At 45.0% G+C, this 20,207-nt stretch overlaps 1 protein-coding gene across 3 annotated transcripts in view; it reads left to right on the top strand.

Annotated features, from left to right (window-relative positions):
• Nucleotides 1–20,207, top strand: part of LOC126543869 (uncharacterized) — a 64,455-nt gene that overhangs the window by 38,396 nt on the left and 5,852 nt on the right. For all 3 annotated transcript variants that reach the window (XM_072284888.1, XM_055062413.2, XM_072284887.1), the window contains exons 3-14: nt 1,363–1,585; nt 2,950–3,044; nt 3,195–3,274; nt 4,243–4,373; nt 7,060–7,332; nt 8,139–8,223; nt 9,976–10,119; nt 11,355–11,432; nt 13,604–13,687; nt 14,078–14,374; nt 17,276–17,319; nt 19,984–20,141. In XM_072284888.1, the coding sequence (XP_072140989.1) occupies nt 1,363–1,585; nt 2,950–3,044; nt 3,195–3,274; nt 4,243–4,373; nt 7,060–7,332; nt 8,139–8,223; nt 9,976–10,119; nt 11,355–11,432; nt 13,604–13,687; nt 14,078–14,374; nt 17,276–17,319; nt 19,984–20,141 (1,692 nt within the window). The remainder of the gene's footprint in view (nt 1–1,362; nt 1,586–2,949; nt 3,045–3,194; nt 3,275–4,242; nt 4,374–7,059; nt 7,333–8,138; nt 8,224–9,975; nt 10,120–11,354; nt 11,433–13,603; nt 13,688–14,077; nt 14,375–17,275; nt 17,320–19,983; nt 20,142–20,207) is intronic.

Below are 20,207 nucleotides of genomic sequence, written 5' to 3'. Positions count from 1 at the left end.
TAACACAGTTTAACGTAGTGCTCTTGTTAGCATCTCTATAGCGCTTTTTGATTTAGTTTCATGTTGGCTGAACTCTCCTACGATAGGACCACAGTGAACAGAGAGGCATGACGTGGTTTTTTGTTCTGTTAAAAGCTACCGAGCGAACAAACTTTATTATTTTCTATTTTAAACAGTGTAGGTTAAATGTTAAGCTTGTTGGGCCGAAAGTACTTGAAAGCTGTAGGGTACAAAGTGAACTACAATGAAACTTGCAATTTATGACTTTCAGGTTACAGCACAAGAACACTGTAAATTGTGCATCTTCAAAACCTGGAAATTAGTTGCACTTCTGTAGTGTTCTTTTCCCCCCGGTCGACAGCATGTGAGTGGAGTCTTTCTCTTGAGCAAAAGTCTTAATCATAGTGGAGAGATGGCCATACTGCAGGAAGGAGGGGGGGGGGGGGGACTTATCCAGGGCACGCTGTTATCCCTCACCGGGGCTTCCCTGAACCCATAGTGTATTGGAATAGATGTTGAATAAATAAATTTAGCTTAACAACTTCCTCTAAGTTCATTATATAATGAAACATAGAAGGATGAAGATGACCTGTATATAACACCCATACTCTTTGTCTTTCCACAGTAGGACTCGAGATGTCCTTGTGGCAATAAACTCCCAACATTATCTCACTCACTCTCTCTCTCTCTCTCTTTCTATATATATATATATATATATATGTATATTATGAGGTGTGTTCATAAACAAGTTGGTAAAAAATGTTATTGTCCTATATGTAATTGAAAGGACACTAACGAGCAAAATGAGTTTGGCTATTTTAGTAAATTACCCTGTCAGCAATACCAGAAAAGCCACTCTTGCCGGGAGAGGAGGCTTGATAAGTCGGAAAAGTTGCAAAGACAAAACACAAAATCCACACAAAGAAACAAAAAGCAAGGTAACCCAAGAAACACAAACACAAAATTTTAACAGCGTCTTCTTGGGCCTAGTTAATTTTTTTGTTGGTCAAAATTGACAACACTGTATTCTAAAGGAACCGAACGGGAACTTGGCAAGTTTTGTGAACACGTACTTTATTACAATGTCCCAAATACAAACATATAACTTGATATTCATGACGTCACTCTGATGCACTGGAGCTAGGGTCTGTGGCACAAAATTTTAAAGAATGCAACTTCAGCTTTTATTTTATCTTCTAGCAAACAACCTCTTACCGCAAAATTAACAGAAATGGAGTTTTGAAGGAATACCTTATCATTGTAAACTCATCTAGTGCCTCTCCTTAGAGTTCCTTTAAACTAAAAGTCAACAAAGTGCAAATCGCATTGCGTCACCTGCTTGCAAAACCACAATTCTCGCAGGCCGCCATCCGAGTCCCCCGTTAAACGGCCCCTCCAGGATGTCACCCTCCGTCACAACAACAGCGGCAGCTCGTCACCATCACTCCCGCCATCACCCGGCACACCTACCAAGTCCAACGGCGACTTCTTGGGGAGCCCCTCAGACCCCATGACACCAACGGCTCGTCTCAAGCTGTTATCCTGCCTGGCTGCTGAACGATTGCCCTATACGAGTGGCGAAAATGTAAGACAGATCAGTCCTATACGAGGAACCTTTGTTGCTCAAGTGCCCGCCTACTCTCCAGAATTTTCTGTTAAGTTTATCAATCTGAATTCATTTTGTGATTTTAGGAATGTTGGGTCAGGCTTTACGAAAGCGATTTTCTGTTGGTGAAAAGTTTTTGCTTGTTGCTTTCCAAGCCTTCCGTTGGAAGTCTTCAAATGGTGAAAGGACACCAGGGGGAGACCTGCTTCGAGTATGTTTATTCAGAAGTTTCCGAAGCAAGTGAAATCGGCGACAGTGAAGTTGCTGAAAAAGTCGCTGTGATCTAAAAATAATGTGTTGCGTGTCAGTGCTGTTCCAAGTTCGTTGTTGCTTGTGTTCTGTGTTTAAAGGCAAGTCATCGTTAATAAAGCGAGCATCTTGCAAAAAGCGTGGATATAAAACAAGCTTTTAAATATATGCATGCTCCAACCCCCTTCCCCTTCTCCTGTGTTGTGTCCGCTGGGATTTAGGAATCCCAAATTTCCCAGATTGGCAGTTATTTATGTGTTTCAGATTTTATCGTAAAGCGCCTGGTTTTTAGAGTTTCCTTAAAATTTCCATCCATATTGCCACCAATCATTTCGCAATATTTCATTTGCATCCAGTCTAGGGAAAAATTCATTTCAAAAGAATACAAGCACAGTCACAAACTATTTTTTCAGGGCCCGATTTTTCGGACCCACTCATAGAACCAACGCAGAGCATCAGCCAAAATTTTGCCCTTGTTACATACCTGAGAACGTCTATAAAATTTTCAGCAATTCACATCTGGAGTAATAAAACAATTTTTAACAATTTGGGTGTCCTTCAGTTTTGGTTTTAGCATTTGTTTGATATTAAGGTTGGAAGGTCTGGGTCTATTTTTCGATGTGGTGAGAAAATATTAAAAAGGAGAACAAGAGACGATAAAATGGCAATGTGAACTATACAGCAAATATGAGTGGCCGATATTCTAGTTAGGATTACTAAGATGAAGAAATGAAGTTGGGAAGACCATGTAATGGGTAGGGCGTACCGCTGGTGTCGATTAGAATGACTGAATGGATGTCAGGGAACGGTAAATACAGTCAAAGACTGCAGAGGATTAGGGGGTGTGATGATGTTATTGAAATTTGCAAGGATGGGTTCAGCTGACTGAAGACAAGGGTAATTGAAGATCTCTGGGAAGATGCCTCCTTCTAGCAGTGTACGTAGATTAGGCTTGTGGTGATAGCGAAGCCTAAGCTGAAGGTTCCTCTTAGGCAAAATGAGCCCGCCTTTGTCATCTGCATGCTGCCAGCTGCGCATTGCGCCATGTCACGTGATGTTGCCTTGTCACGCGACGTTCGGGTGCTCTCTCGTAGGGAGCGGACGACGAGCTCTCCAATCACAGCAGCAACTCTGAGAACCAGAAGCCGACCAGTCGGAAGGACAAGTCCCTTGGCTTGCTCTGTCAGGCGTGAGTCTTCTTTTGTCTTTGTTTTTCTTTTTACTACTAGTATATTCCTGCTTGCTGCATTTGGCAGCACGCACAAAGCTGCAGGAGTTACTTATGAGACTGCAAGTTAATTTTCTTGTTCTTTTTTTTTTTGTTCAATGTTCCTGCCAGGTTCTTGAGCCTTTATCCTGAATACACGAGTTCATCGGACCACATCATTGTTTCCCTAGACGAAGTCGCCAAACACTTGGGTGAGTACTGGAACAGTGAGAAAATTGCACAGGCAGCAAACTTGAACGGGCTCTGATCGTTATAATTTTGTCACATGAATTCACAGAAAACATGCGTTTTACTTTTGCACTAGATATGAAAACGCCTTGCGTGTTTGCAAGCATGGTTATTTCAGGTTGATTCAGTTTCACTGGGATCAAACATTATTGTTTGAATTGTTTGAAAAAATACTCAATATGACATGCATAGTGTCCAGAACACTACGAGTGGCTTCCGACTCCTTCATGTAATTCGGGCCTACGCGAACGTAAACACGACAAAACACTACACAAAGAAAAACCTTCACAAAGGCATGTAAATATGAGCAACATGTATGTACATCTAAAATATACTATCAGGGAGCTATCACAGCCTTTGGGATGTCCTAGGGGTCTGTTTTGCCACTGCCGGAAATCTACCCATGACTATGCAAACGCTTCACTCTATCCGAGCTCAATACTTCTATATGCTCTGCTATAAATTATGCGTGTTGCTGCATACTGCGCTGACTCTACTACACTGGTTCCACTCAGTACAATGCGCATGCGCCATCTTGATACCAATCATGCCACCACATGTTGGAAAGGTGCCCAAAATGGTACCAGGTTCCATCCCTCCTGGCCAGGGTGAATTTTTCTTCAAGTGGCCAAGCTTTCCAAGAAACCCATTCTTAATTTTTCTTTGTAGTAGCTTTGGACTATCCTGTTTTTTTGGACTACACTGTTTGCCTTTCGTGAAACTTTCTCTACCTTGCAGTTGTTCGATCTGATTTGCAAATTTTATTGAGATCTAATATATATTTATATATAAGCTGGTATTCTGCTGTCATACCTTTTGAAGCTTTTTTGTGCTTTTCCACAGTTTGAAAAGAGCTGTACGTTTTACTACGTGGGAGTGTTATTGTGGTGATCTGTGCAGTAATAACTGTGCTCTGAATGGCGGTGTGCAGGCGTGGAGAGGCGGCGAGTGTATGACATTGTCAACGTCCTCGAGAGTGTCGGCATGGTGACCAAGGAGGCCAAGAACAAGTACCGCTGGTTCGGCAAGGGGGCATTGCTGGAGACATTGCCAAAGCTCAAGGTAACCACTCCGCTTCTTTTGCATCTTCTACCCCTCCTTTATCAGCCGCTTATAGCTGCTTTAAGTTATTTGAAAAGAAGAGCGAGAGCACCCCGCATGAAACTGCAGCTGAGGAGGCTTGTGATATGTGAAGTTTGTCTTTCTTGAGCACAGTACAACGGTTGTGTGTGCTCTTGCCCATCAATTGGCACTTCAGGGGCACGCTGAAGAAGGTGCAGATACAGTGAACTTTTGTGAAGTGGCTCTGTACTGTGGAGTTAAAACCCCTCAATTTTCCAGAAGTAGCGCCATTCTTAGATCTTTCCGCCACCCCGCTCTCCCCCACGTTTCCTCCTCCATGGCTCCTGTCACCCCAGCCTCCTCCGCTCCCCCATTGGCCAATCTGTGTCACATGGAAGCAGGCACCGCGCTTTTATAGATTTTTTTTCTTTCCAGCGCACTCCGACCGCCATTGTTGGCCCTGCACGACAAAAGTGCGTGCAAACGGACTGATCGAGTGTGTTAGCGGAACCAATCTAGTGAGGTAGGGACGAGAACTTAATTGTGATGCCGTGCTGCTGCGCCTTCGGTTGCCGCAACAGACACAGTGACGGCAAAAGGCTTCTTTCTTTACCATCCGGTGAGCACAACGCACAAAGAAGAAAAGTGCGACTTCGAGGAAGTGGCTAAAACGCACGGCTTTGTGAAGTGCCAGGGTTCCGCACAACCTCTTCTTTTGCGCTTAGTTCACATCTGCTGCTTTGAAAAAGTGTTATGTGTTCATGCTGTCCATGCTTTTAGCATGTTTAAGTTGACTTTTGTTCGAATGTGCTCTCTTTGTTTCGTGTAGTTTGATCTTGCGGCGAAAGTGTACGTATTTGCAGCTGGCCTGTGACATAAAAGCGGCTTTATTCATGCTATGTTTCGAGCTCCACCAGAAGTTGGCACATTCTCGATGCTTTTGCAAGGCTCACTATGACTTAATTACAGATGCAGCCGTTTAGTTTCGAATGTATGCCCGCATGTACTGATTTGGTTTGTGGTGATTAACGTTTTTGACGTCCCGAAGCGACTAAAGCTATGAGGGAGGTCGTAGTGGATGGCTCCGGATAACTTTATTTAGGTCGCCTGGGGATGTCTACATAACATGCACTTTGATAGTAGTTGTACGTGGGCCAGTAAATTCCTCGTTGGCGTTTCTTAATTCTCGCACGGGCGCGGTGGCGCTGCGCCAGAAGTTGGCACCTCGGTGTGATTGTATTTCTTTATTACATTTTATTTACTAGTTATAACAACATGTCATTATTTCGTATTATTGACGGGGCCTCCAGGGCACTAAAGCGGCAACGGGAACACTTGTAATGTCACGTGCTTTCTAGAGGCCTCTGTTAGCCGTTACATATGCCCTCCTGGAGCAGTACTTGTAAAAAAAAAAAAAAAATCGATTTATCGCCATGGTTACCAAAGCACCCCGCAACGAAAAAAGCGCCCTGTGACTGCTGCAACATATCGCGCCCATGCGAGGAGAATTACGGAACACGAACGAGGAATCTCTCCACAGGCTTCTCGCATTTTGCCTCTATCCCGGCTGCTGCCGGAAATGTCCTCAACATTGGATGCATGAGCCGCGGCTACTCACACATTTTTTGTGCAGGATTATAATGGCCAAGAAAGGCCGCAAAGGACCGCAGGCCCGCTGATAAGGATTAAAATTTTTACTCCTTAACATTAACATTTTTATGCGTCCGAATAAGTAAATGGCTATCACATACGTCACATACACTGTATGTGACCCTACGAAACCACATACACATACTTTCACGCCGTCAAAGCTTAAAACTCTGGTAATTACGCGCATGTTCGAGAACACCGCGTGCATGCGTTGTGTTTCAGCAACATGAACTCTCAACGTGCGCTTGCTTTACGCCTTAAATAATGGTCCTTTTCTCTATTTTTTCCGCAATTCCAAGACGACATTCCAAGGCCAGTTACCGACTGACGAAGCAAAATCTTGATTGAAAAATCTGCTCCGCAGGGCTCGACCAAATTTTTCCGTGGATTTCCTCCGGTAGCGTGTTAGCCGTCGTCTGCTACGGCAGGGCCAGCACGGCCCTGCCGTAGGAGGAGCGAGGAGGAGCGAAGTGGCTGGCGCTACTTTTGTAGATTGAGGGGCTTTATGTAGAGCAGTATTGTGCTGCCACCTAGCAGGGGCTCAGTGAATGACAGCTTTCTCCTTAAAAATTTTGTTCCACATTTTTGTGTCATTTTCTCCCTTTCTTATACTAAAAAAAATTTTGCGTGATTGGACATGTGACACACGAGAGGCTTCAGACACGATGACCTGAACTTGTGCAAACACTAAAACTTCTTATTCCAAATGCTAATGTAAAGAAAGGAATATCACACAGCTGACAGGTTAAATACTCGAATAAGACTTGCAACAATATAATGCGCTGAAAGGCTGGTTCAAGAGAAGATGCAACGCAAAATGTGAAGAAAGAGTGGCACTGCCTGTGAAATTGCCAAGAAGAGAAAGACACTGCATTAACAAATGCCATTTTGAGGCTTTGTCTTAACTAACTTTTCATATCAATTAGGCTTGAACGAACCGTAGGAGTTTGGCTCTTATATTCATGAGAACCAAATCGTTGTACATGTAAGGATGCTGAGCGGTACCAGAGATTTTGTTTTCTTTTACAAACTCCAGGCCCTCTCGGAGAAGAGCAACATAGCAGGCCAAATCCACTCGGTGAAGGACTTTGAGTTCAACCACTCCCTCGAGATGAGCAGCCAGTTGTTTGTGGTGCCGTCCAATGAGGCCATCAACTCGGGTCAGGTCACGGCAGCGTCCATGACGGCCGACAACGGAGGAGGGAGCGGAGGATCCGGCTTGGCCACCCTCCAGGACTTGGAACTGCGTCGAGAGAAGTCCATGGGCATCATGAGTCAGCGCTTTCTTATGCTGTTCCTGACATCGCCGGTGAGCGTTGGGCTCTGGCAAGGTTCTTTACAGAGCCCGCCAACTATCCACTAAATATAAGCACCTACATCACCATGTGTCTGTGCATGCTTCAGCAAAAGGATGGAAAGTTGGGCGAGTTGGTACGGTGACATGATCTTGGATTGTAGCGCGAAGTGAACCTGGACACAGAGCAGACAGAACACGATCCTGTCTGCTCCTTTCTGTGTCCGTGTTCACTTCGCGCCACAATCCAAGATCATGTCATGCTTCAGCAGCTGCACATTATAGACGGAAAACAGCTGCCAGTGCCGGTTGCCATGTTTACCTTACTATAACATGCGCCTTCAATTTTTTTCTGGAAGATGCGTTCAAAGATTGCCCACGCATTTTAAGTGGATGCAAAACCAAAACCTCGTTTGTTGCATTGGCAACTGCCTACTGTCAGAGCAACCTTTTCTGCCATTGCTGTCACAAGATGGCGACAACACATTTCTGAGTAGCTTGAGTGACACTGACGCATTATATTCGTTACGAAGACCGAAACCCATTTCATGTGGTGTAATTTAGCTTCCTATTTAGCACTTGCAATGTCACAGGTGTGGCGAATGTGCCACCGATTTTTTTCGTGTGTGTGCAATTATTTTATGTTGTAAGTTGCTGAACTATTCGGTGAAGTAGCTTGTGCAGTATGTATGCATTAAACCGTAGCAGTGTGGCTTGCCAGACATGGTGTAGTGGCCTGCCGGCTTTCTTTTTGTTTTCATAGCAGAGCGAGCGTGCCCATTATTCTGTTCATGCATTCATGTATCCCGTTCTCATTGCAGCCAAAAACAGTAAGCCTGGACTTGGCTGCCAAAGTACTCATCGGTGACCCAACAGTTGACAAGACGCAGTCCCTAGTCTACAAGAGTGAGTAGCACGACTTTTCTACTCGCTCTTTTGCGATCTGTGACTGCTAAGTCTGGGGATTGGCTTGAAGCTGTTCTCTTGTGACTTTACTGAAGAGTGCTTTTTTTTACATGACAAACTGCATCCAGTGTTACGCGTGGCATGGGACAGTTAGCATATAAGCAGTGTGTTTACTTATGGCAGGTGATCAAGGCATTGTTACATTTCAGGTTCATAATATCTGAGAGCTACGACATCTTAAGTGGTGTGTGAGCCCAAATTTTTTGTTTCCTTTTTTTGATAGCTGTTTAACCTTGATATACAGTAATACCTCGTTGATGTGACCCCGTTTTGTATGATTTCCCTGCACCAATTTTCTTGATCAAGGACGCAAAAAATGACCCAATACACTTAGGTTTCCTTTTTGCTGGCTAATACATTCCTGGAAAACACAGTCTTTCAGCACCACCGCCCAGTATACCACGAAACTGCGATCATATGATGCATTTTCTGGGCACTAGGTCCCATGCAAACAAGAGCACGTGCAATCAAAAGTGGTATAAGCGCACAGAACGGCACCTTCACTGCAGTGCTCTTCTGCCCGTGTTATGCAGAAATGCCGCCATGCTTCTGGTTTCCCATTATGCTAGCAGCAGTATGTTCTCGCAGACCATCGCATTCACAGCTCAGGCCGTCAACCCTATTGCATTGGGCATCTTCACCTATCTGTTTCACAGCGTACGAAGCATAGGAAGCGTATACTGCATGGTTTTAATAGGAAATAAAATGAGCCCCTATTACCTGCGCCAGGCGGTGTGAAATGAGCGTCATGTTTCGTTCGGGCAGCATCGCATTCCGGCGTTGCCTGCCAGATCGACTTTGTTTCTGTTTCCTATCGCGCGTCTCGGTTCGCTCGGGCCCAACGAGCTCGATGTGTGTCGGCATCGTGTGCCACAAACGATTCTCGCTAAGTGGATGCGGGAAACCTTCCCACCGAAATGCGCACCTGAAAAAGTTGCTGACCCAGGCCGAATTTCGGCGAGTGCGAAGCTGCAAGAACTACGACGCGCGTCTTAGGGCCATTCGGTCCCCACCAAATCGACGCGCCTCGGCATTTTGTGCTGCAGCACTTCGCATTGCGTAGGTGTCAACTACGGTTGAGTCTGCCAAGTTTTTTGGTGACTTTGGATTATGTGTTTTCCTAGTTAATGTTTTTCTTCTTGCATTTTTTTGTAGAACGTATGGATGAGGTTCTACTGTAATGAAAGCGAATGTCATAAGCATTGAATATATGCTTACAACAAATGTCGGATAGGAGAAATTATCGAGCAATGAAAGTAATAGAAAATGTTCTGCACTGATATCGGATAATACGAAAGTATTTTTTGTATTGAATATGACTTCGTTGTAACGAAACATGGCTGTAGTGCTTAAATTTTAAGTCATTGCACGTGCAGCTACAGGGGGGGCCATAAAGTTTGGTTAATGAACTTTGATGCAATGAATTATTGCATATAAGCAGCAAATGTAAAATTTCGTTGGTCATACTTTATTTGAATGAATATTCCCCTATAATGGTATCAAAAAGGTATTTTCGTGTGAGGTATGACTCTTACGACAAAAGAGGTTGACTTTAATTGCTTGGCCTTTATTTCCACGAGGTCGTGCAAATACTGGCTTGTTGGTACATCGAGCCTATTCATGCGCTGCCTTTGTTTTCCTTTGCCGATGTCCTGGCTGCCAAGTCATATGCGACTCTTTATTTGTCGACAGCCAAGATCCGACGGCTGTACGACATCGCCAACATCCTGACCAGCCTGGGTCTCATCCGCAAAGTCACGGTGACCGAGTCCCGGGGCCGCAAGAGCGCTTTCAAGTACATAGGCCCCGACATCGGCTCAGCCAACACAGAGGAAGGTTAGTGTTTTGTATGACATCAAGGGTGCGATCTTGTGCGCGTTCCAATATAGGACGGAGGTGGTCCGTTCCACCGAGCCGCACACGATTGGTCAATTTGAACCATGACGAACGCCATGACGTCAATTGTGACGTGATATCTGCTGTCAATCATTCCGTGTCGTCTGCTATTGGACGAACGCAACGGAATGGACCACCTATTTCGTGACGTAAAGAACGAACCGCCTCCGTTCGATTTTGGAACGCGTACACGATCGCACCCCAAAAAGCCACATTTGGTAGTGCTTTGTCGATGATCTGTGGTGTCGACTGTCGGCGATTGCTTGTTGCCCTTAGCAGTGGAGAGGGTCCAGAAGGGTCACAAGAGTGGAGAGGGGGTTCAAACTTGAGAGAGGGCAAGTGGGAGCTGGTGAATAGTGCGAACACATAGGTTGTTTAGGCTCATTCGTGGCTACCATTGTCTTTTTCGCCGAAGATTTGGCTGTGGACAGCCAAGCTCGTCATTAGTACAGGCAGTATTCTGTGTTGCGATGTTCGGTCAAGTCATCAAGTGGGAGCTGAGGAATGCTATGAATTGTGGCCGGATGCAGAGTTGGTGCAGGCTAATTTGTGGCCACCGCTGTGCTTTCGTTGCAGGTTTGGCAGCAAACAGCCATATTTGTCATTAGTACAGACACTTTTCTGTATTAGGCACTTTAGACGAGTCGTCGTGGCTTCAAAGCATGCACTGAAGGGTGAATGTGTGTGTGCCAAAACAAGTAGAAAGAAAAATTGTAGCTAGTACATGTTGGGACATACAAGCTTATGCAAGCCATGTTGGGAAGTTAGTGCACGAGTGTCTACACACTGTGAGCAGCTGAAAATGCAACTGTACGTATTCAGAGAGGGAGAGAGAAAGGCAGGGACACGAGTGGAAGCATTTCGTAACCAGATTACTTGTTATACTAACAAGCACACTTTAATCATACCAGTATTTCATACAAAGCATTTTGTAGTTAATAGTGCAACCGTGTGCAATAATGTGCGCAGTTTTAGCACATACTCCAGGCAACCAAAAGAGAGAGAGAGAAAGAAAAAGCCCTGCCTTATTTTTTCAGAAGCTTGCAGAAAAACAGAGACTTCAAACGGTTAAATGTAGTTAGAGTTTTGTTGAACATGCATGTCTTCTTTTGTCTTGTATTCGAAGTCAGTTGCCCTAAAGTTTCTGCTTTCTTGTCTTCCTTGTTGTGGCGCAGATATTCAAGTCCAGACGCAGTCACGGCACTCGCTTGTCGCCACAGGATTTTCGTTTAAGAGAAATGCCCTGTCAAAAGGTAAGCACGCCCCTGCAACACAAGCGAGGTTTGCGGCATACAAATTGAAAGACCGCTTGACTCGTTGAAGGGACACTAAAGTCGCCTAACACTAAAGACATCAAGTCGAGCTAGACTGTCGGTCAAGTCGAGCTAGCTACCGTAGTGTCACTTATATCTTCTACGAATTTGCATTTTCTGTTTTCAAAACTCGCGAACGCAGTGAGTGTTGGTTTACGGAGTCGGCGTAACTGCTACAACTGACCCATTCGCCGTGCCATTTTGGCAACACCGAATGTGTTGGCTTGTATTCAGTGCCAAGGATCATTTGGTCAGGGGCGTGACCATAATCAGTGGCAGCAGCACTCAAAGACTGCTGCTGCCACTTGAAGAGGGGCAAAGTATAGATCCTGCTGTGGACGAACTTCAAGCCAAGTTTAGTTTTCTTCAGTTGGAAGATATACTTTTCGAAGTAACTTCTCGGGAGCAGATTGACGAGCAGTGGTGCGCAGTCTGCCATATTCAATAAGTGGATGGTAGTTCTAAGTACGCTAAACTTTCGAAAGTGATGTCGGTTGTTTTAACACTCCCGTATAGCAATGCATCTAGATTGTGAACGATCTTATAACGAGGTTCCGTACCATCTGTTAAAAAAAAAAAGACATTGGGCTTCGTGGGGGTAAGAGTAAGAAAGAGCTGGGCAGGCCGTGTGTGCGCAGGGTAGATAAGCAGTGCCTTAAGAATGGCTGCCAAAAGAAGGGGTGGTAAACAACGAAAGCAGCTTCCAAATGTTTTGGAAACAGCAGGTAAGCCGTAAATTAGGCTTTTTTTAAAGTTAACTGACATATTAAATTACAGCAGTTTGAACCTGTTGTAAGGGGATTGTTCATGTTGAACAGATGTCGAAGCGCACCGCCACACAGACAAATGGTTACATAAAAGCAGATAGGACAGCACTTCCGGTCACAGCTGAAAATATTTCTTTATTGAACAAAAAGACTACAGCAGAACATTGTTGATGAGATCCTGTTATGTACGATTTCCTGGCACCAACATTCACGACCGAGAACACAAGAAAACGACCCAATGCAGTTGCGCTTCCTTTCTCTTATCGATTCATACGGTCCTGGAAAACACGACCTTTCGTCCGCTAGGTCCCTTGTAAACAAGAAAAGGTGCGAACATGCGCACGACCGAGAACAGTAGCCGCCCGCCCATATCGCGTGGAAACGCCGGCACACACCAGCAAATATCCTCCCGCGTCTTCGCATGCCACACTAACAGCTATCACCGCCAAGCCTATTGCAATGAGCACCTTCATGTGTCCGTTTGACAGCGCGTGGGGCGCAGTGCCGTTGGAAGTGTACTGCGCACTTTTAACTGGGACTAACCCAAATGCGCCGTCGTTCCCTGCTGCGGGCGGTGCGAAGTGAGCATCAGGTTTCGCTCCGACGGCACCGTAGGCATCATATTCTGGCGCCAGCCAGCTCAATTTTATTTCAATTTCTCGTCGTTGTCTCGCAACACGCGCTAGGCGATACGAAAAGGACGGCACACTTCTCGGCTCACGAGGGCCTCACCAGCTAGACGCATGTCGGCGTCTCGTGGTCTCAGCGATGCGTGCCAAGTGGGCACGTTTGAACTTCTTGCCGAAAATGCCCCGCTCGAAGAAGTTGCCGACTGGGGCCAACTTCGAGAAGAGCCAACGTAAGCTTGCTAAAGCTGCAGAAACAACCTGTATCTCAGGCTGCTCGGGACCCACCAATGCGGCAGGAGTCGGCATCCCGTGCTACAAAAGATTTCTAGGATTGCTACGAGAAAGGTGCTACGATTCACAGCACACTTCGCATTGTGTAGATGCTAGCTACAGTTGAGTGCGTGAAGTGTTTGTGACTTCACGTTGTACCTTTTCCCGGTTAGTAAGTCTTTTCTCATGCTTTCTTCCACAATGTATGAATGAGGTTCTGCTGTATACACATAGCTACACAATTTTATGTGCACTTGCAACGAAGCACATGCACAGTTTAAATTTACAGACCCACCTGCGACAGAAAGTGGCTTGCAATGTACAGGGATTGCACAGGGTATTGTATTTGGTAGCATTGCCTAACAGTAAAAAAGTCTATAATTGCATATGGCAGTGTAGCATATTGAAACAGTTGACTGACCTCAATTCTCTCTCTCTGACACAGACGAGAGTTCGATGTCAATGCCGCAGTCGCCGGGCTCTAATGAATGTACCGCACAAGTCCTGGAACTCCTGCAACAGACGCAAGGTTTGTGACATGCAAATTTCTCTGCAATGCACTTCTCTGCAATGTCCACTGCACCCAACTAGGGGCGGCACCTGTCATCGCTTAAATGAGGATGAAGTGCTAGCGTGCATGTGTCCGGGCTGGTCTCTTGCACGTCTGTTCGCTACGAGAGCCCTGTCTGCGCTTTCGACGTCGTTTTCCGTGTACAAGTGAACTGTACGTGTACGCGCTGTTTGCGGAAGTGGCTACGCCGCAGTCGGCCGGGGAAACTGCCTCGGAGGAAAGCTAGCTTTAGAATTATGAAAAATGGGTCTATGTCTGAAGTGATTGTCAATGGCACAATTGTTTTCCCCATCTGGATTTGTTATACCAAGTGCAGCGGCGTCCTCCTTTTCTTTTTGCACTTCACAGAACGCTCCAAGCGTGGCTCATCGCGGCTGATGCGGACGCACAGCGACGACATTTCAGCGCCCACCCGGAAGAGCCGCCGCGGACCCCAGTTGGCCTCGACGGCGACATCCGCGTCGACTGCAAAGACCCTGGTGCGGCACGCCAGCTTCCACGACATCTGTGAGGTCGCCGAGATGGAGCGGCGGCGTCTGTACTCGGAGGAGGGGGAGAACCAACGGGACCTGTCCACCCACGATGCGCCAGTTGGCAATGACAGTGGCGCAGACAAGTCTCCTGGCGGCGCAGAACCTGGAGTCGGTATGTTCTCTCTCTCTATCTCTCTTGCGCTGCCCAGTGATGGCTTCCCCAGAGTAATGGAAACCAATCATGTAGGCCACGCTTCGTGTACCGTGGGTGGCAGAAATGCATCGTGGCCACTGGGCTTGGTAAAACACCTATATTACCACTTGCCGGAGACGGCATAGAATCCAAAACGCTGAGAAACGAGCACAGTGCCTGGGCGTATCCTCTGAGATTTGGGGGTGCCCACAGTGTGGTGAGGATCTTGGAAGCTGTGTTCTTGCATTGCATTCGCTGACCACCAGGTGCCTGCCCCATCTGCTACGGTGCTATTTAAAGAGTGTTAATTAAAAAGATTATACAATTTCTAGCCATGCAGCTCTGCCAAGATAACTAGTTTCAGCAAAGTAAAATTTCGTTGCAGTCGGGCATCATTCTTGGATTAAATTGTCAATTAATTCTCAGCCAACAGTATAGTATGTTGTGTCAGCAGTTTTCACCTCTGAGATTTACATTATGATAATTTACGGAGTTTCCTTCGTATCTTTCCCCTCATAAAGGCAGAAAGTAGTCTGTGACTATAACAACATTTAGCGACATTTAAGAGCAATTTACTATGCATGCAATTTACTCTTCATGAGAATGAGCCACATGGCAGCAATGTGCAAGATACATTGCTGTGCAGTTTGTGGCCCCACAGGACACAATGACCACCACATTGTTTGTGTTTCGTTCATGCCTTGCTCCAGAATATGTTGTAGAGAACGAACAGGATTTTGTACAAGCTGACAGTGATAGCCCCAATCCCAGTGGAATCTGTTAATCCCATGATGGACAGAAAACAGTGGTTGCTGCATACGTGGTGTATACAGTCAATCCCAGATATATCAAGCTCGAAGGGGATTGTGGAATAGTTCTGTATGTCGATAATCTGAAATATAACATATGCCTATCTGAAGCTTATATGAGACCTCCACATGTGTCGGACTGTTTCTCTAGATCATGAAAAGCGGTAACTTGCTGATTTGCTTCTCCAGGGCCGTGTTGAATGCACAAAGGTTGATTTTTTTTTTGCTCACTAACATTGCAAGTCGCTCACACTATGGAATGGTCGTGGTCTTTGATATTCTGATTGCAGTGCTCACCCTAAAAGCCTGCATTGCCCGGGCTCGAGACCTAGATAAGGCAGAAATTGACCCATCATGGAAGCAAACTAGCATGTGTGGATACACGCCATGCTTCTATCAGTGCACTTGTACTGCATGTGAATGTGCCTGGCCACCTGTCCGTTACAAAAGCAACAATGCTTTGTTTAAACAGCCGATGGTCATACGGGGGAATGAACTGGGCAGATTGGGATGTTGGGTTTCGGAACCGACTTTCGATTGGAACCAGTCGTCCCCGCTTCTTGACCGCCCTAAAAAAGTCTGCGCATCTTGCGTGTGACTTGGTGCTCCGATGCCTTGCAGCCTCGGCCCTTCCCTCCGGCCACTGCTTCGGTGACTGCCGTCACTAAACCCACGCTGTTAGCTTCAAAACTGGCTTTTCAACTTGCACAACACCCAAATTCATTCCCGCTCACGTGTGCAACCATGTGAATGCGAATGAAACGAATTCAACACGGACCAACGAATCGAACAGCGTTGAGTCTTGCCATTTCCGCAATGAGGGGGGCTCCTTCCGCAATGCGCTGATGTGGCTTGTGGCATTAAATGCTAACTGTAATGTAAAGGTCCGTTCAAGTGGAGATTGAGGTCGGATTCATTTTGGCTGTTTGTGCAATTCTAAAATGCCATTCGTCACAACGAACGGTCGCAGTTTGCACGAGCCATCCACTTGCGCGGCGAGCAAATCTGCGAGCACCCTGCTCATTTTTCTTCCATGGCATGCACTTAATATTCAATCTCTGGTTTGACAGCACCTGCCAAAACAGTGCCGTTTCAAATTTGTGGGCATCGAGTTTTTTCGATGATGGGAGAAGGCATCTCCGTTAAGAAAAGTGCACTAGCATGGATGCAGCGGAGCATTCGAAATATCGAATATGGAGGTGAACGGGAGTTCAGTGTATGCGTAGTACATTGCTATATTTTTTGCATGGGATTTTCAAGGTGATTTTATCGTTGCTCGATATAGTAGACAGTACTTCGATATATCCGAGTTTAATGCATCTGGAAACGACTGTATCACAGTTTCCTACCAAAATTACTACGGGCAACTCTGCCCGTCACTCTGCCACTATAGTGTCTGCCAGAGCTGCAAGCATAAGGGTTAGCCAGCTTATGGGACTGATGGGCAGTGCATGGACTTACCTAAATTTTGTCCTTCTTGCTTCAAATGACTTTGTAACTTTGCAAACAGGCAGTGCGTGGACTTAAACTTTGTCTTGCTTGCTTCAGATGACTTTGTAACTTTGCAAACGGATCTTTTTCAGCGAAATATTGCTTTATAAGTGCAACAATTTGCAGTGGTTGGGCACGCGCATGGAAGCTTGTTGCCTTCATGTATTTAGAAAAAATGTGGTTGCTTGGAAAGTTGGAATGATAAAGACCATAATGAAGCCACAGGAACATCCGAAGCCAAAAGTACGAAGATCAGACAAATTTACGTATTACCCATCATTCTCATGGCAGCTGAACAAACGCAGCACCAGAGTTTCTTCTAGCGGTATTTCTAGAAAACTCTATGGCACACATGACCCATCAACGCCACCTTTGGCACGGCGTCCATATGTAGAGGTTAGAACAAAAATGCCCCGTAAGCGCTTTGACATGCTTGTAGCATCTTACATTTTGTCCGATTTATAATTCTTGCAAGCAACTATTCAGTCTGTCTTCTTTTTTTGCGCGTTCTCTTGTGGCGAACTCCAGCAGTGGTCACCTTACTCTCAGGACAGTCTCAACATCACCGTTTTCATTTCAGATGGAGCTTCCCCAAGCAAGGTGCCTACATCCGATGTTGAACAGGTGAGGGAAACCAACAGGGACCACTCTTTGGGGGTGACTATTAGCTTTCATTTACGAAATGATAATAACAATTAAAGAAATGCTAATAATAGTGATGATGAAATTTTAAACGGTATTGTTTAAAAGTAAGTTTCTAGTAAGTAGCACGCATCGCTCTATCCATGGTAGCTCACCATACCATCAGCATGAAATGAAACACGAGCAGGAAATAATTGATCACAATGCCCGTCACCCGTGATTACACGGAAGTGTGACATGCAATCGCTCTGGAGCCAGTTTTACTCATGGAGTAGTCCCAAGCGCACATTTCTGAAGTCTGAATTAAGCCACTGCTTTAAATGCAGGTGAACCTGGAGCCATATTCTGGAACGCTTTGTATTTTTGGTATTGGTAGCTTTATTATTGGTAGCTTTATAGGCGATAAAGAAGATCTTAAATCCAAAAGAATAATATTGGTCAGAGAGAATACCAACAGGTATACATAGGGCTCCATGGAAAATGCATGGGGAAGCTTATAGTAGGGGTGGACCAATTTGAAATTTGACGGTGCGCCGACTTGAAATTTGGAGGTGGGCCAGCTTGCATTTGGGGGTATGGCTAGGCATACTTTGACAACTCCAGTGGAATTTCTGCACACCATGTAATCAACGTACAACATACCACCTAGCGGCATCAATGGATCAGCCGCAGTAAACAAAATGTGTTAAATGACTCACCACCAGTATGCCACACACACATTTCATAATGAAAAACATAAACCTCATCGATAGCATCAAGAAATTTTGTATTTACCAAGGAGCATTCCTAATTTGCTATATTTTCGCTTGGTTTGTGATGTTCACTTCCAGAAAAATACCAGCACGCTGACTGGCCTCTGTCCTTCCTCTCGTTCTCATTATGTCAGCGGACCGCCCTAATGTGACGCCACCGCCAAAACGAATTCTTTGGAAATCGAATCGTTAGAAAATATGGCTCCTGGAAACGGGGACAACACAATTGAGCAGTTCTTTAATTTTTTGCATTTTATTTTATGTTGACAGTACTTGAATGTTGCATATATATTTATTCCATGCATATAAATAACCTGGAACCCTCATTACAAACCATCAAAAGGGAGAGGAAAAGAACTGGTCGTCAATGAAAGATTCAAATATATAAAGAGTGTTGTCGTCTTTTTTTTTTTTCCTGCGAAAATTTTCTTATTACAGCATTCAGAATCTCCTAGAACCTGCTAACTACTCTTGTGAATGCACTTAGTTTTAGTATGTGAAATTTGAACACAATGATGGACTAAACAGAAATCTAAAGGGCTATAAAGCGTATAGTAGAACGTTGATATACAGAACACGGATAAAAGAATTATCAATTATAACAGAGTAAATCTAAAATGTTTCATGCTGACGTCACTGTGCATTGTATACAGGCTTATACTGAATATCAGATGTAATGAAGGTATTTTCATGTTGGATGCGAATTTGTATTACACTCTAAGTGTAACGAAGCAGATGCAAAGCATGATTAGACTATATGTTAAGTACTTGAAAGAAATTCCATGTTATGAAGAATCGTAATAATGGTAGTTTCACCATGACACCTTCATTACCCAAGAAACACTGCAAATCGTCGTGGTCATTGGGCTGAAGCAGAAAATTTTAAATGAAATTCCTCTAGACTCTGTTAAGTATTAGTTGCTTTATGCTGCTAAAATATGCTAAAGTGTGCTGTTAAAATTCAATATACACTAGAACTGTAATATTGCTACTAAATTCATACTGCTACTCGACCGATTTCAACTAGCACCAGCCAATTTCCTAATTTTGTCGCACCACCCAGTCTTCTGCCGTCCTCTACTGCACTTCCCTTCTCTTGGTACCCATTATGTCACCATAATGATCCAAGGGTTATCTAATCTACGCATTACATGACCTGCCCAGCGCCATTTTTATTTCTCTTAATGTCTATTAGAATATCGTCTATACCCGTTTTCTCTCTGATCCAAACCACTCTCTTTCTGTCTCTCAAAGTTATGCCTAGCATTCTTTGTTCCATCGCTCTTTGCACGGTCCTTAACTTGCTCTCAAGCTTCTTTGTCAGTCTTGAAGTCTCTGCTCCATGTGTCAGCACCGGTAAAATGCACTGATTGTATACCTTCTTTTTCAACGATAATGGTAAGCTTCCAGTCAGGAGGCCTTTGTCCTGCAGTGTGCATAAAATTGGCTGCTGCTGCTGCTGCTAATGATAATCATGATCACTGCTAACCATGCTCAAAATTTGCTACATCAAGCGGAAAAGGCACAAAGAGTGACAACGCGTCGTGCATCAGCAGCATGAGAATCATGACAATCAACACAGCCCTGTGCAACTGTTGAACAATGCAAAGTTTCAGCAACGATCGCCTACAAACACCATTGTTGCTCACTGTTGAAGTATGGCTTAAGGCTTTTTGACATCACAGAACGGAAATTTACTAAATTAATGTTTCACTTCAAATGTGGCCTCATGGCACTGCTAACATTGCCTGGAGGCTTTTTTGATGCATATGATGGCAAAATTTGCACGTAGCCGCATTTTGCGCTCAGGTTTCTCAAGTTTCTGACACACAGGTTACACACACACATGGAAACCATGGCATTGACCATGTTCTCCCTCGCTTTTGTTGCAAAGGCTGAAGCCAAGAAGAGCGAGCCAAGCGCGGAGTCCCACGTGATCACCCTGTCCGAAGAGCAGTACACCAGTCTGCTGCAGTCGCTGAACTTGCCGATCCACTCCAAGCCAATCATCAGCATCCAGCAGGAGAAGGCAAAGAAGGCCGAGCCACCCTGGTGAGTCTCTTGTTTTGATGCTGTTTTGTCTTGGGTGTCGCTTAACTGAAAGTGCCAGGTATACTA

Source organism: Dermacentor andersoni, chromosome 10 (genome assembly GCF_023375885.2).
Source record: "Dermacentor andersoni chromosome 10, qqDerAnde1_hic_scaffold, whole genome shotgun sequence".
In the NCBI taxonomy this organism is placed as follows: domain Eukaryota; kingdom Metazoa; phylum Arthropoda; class Arachnida; order Ixodida; family Ixodidae; genus Dermacentor; species Dermacentor andersoni.
Note: the sequence above shows the minus strand (reverse complement) of the source record. Positions and strands in the feature narration are given on the sequence as shown.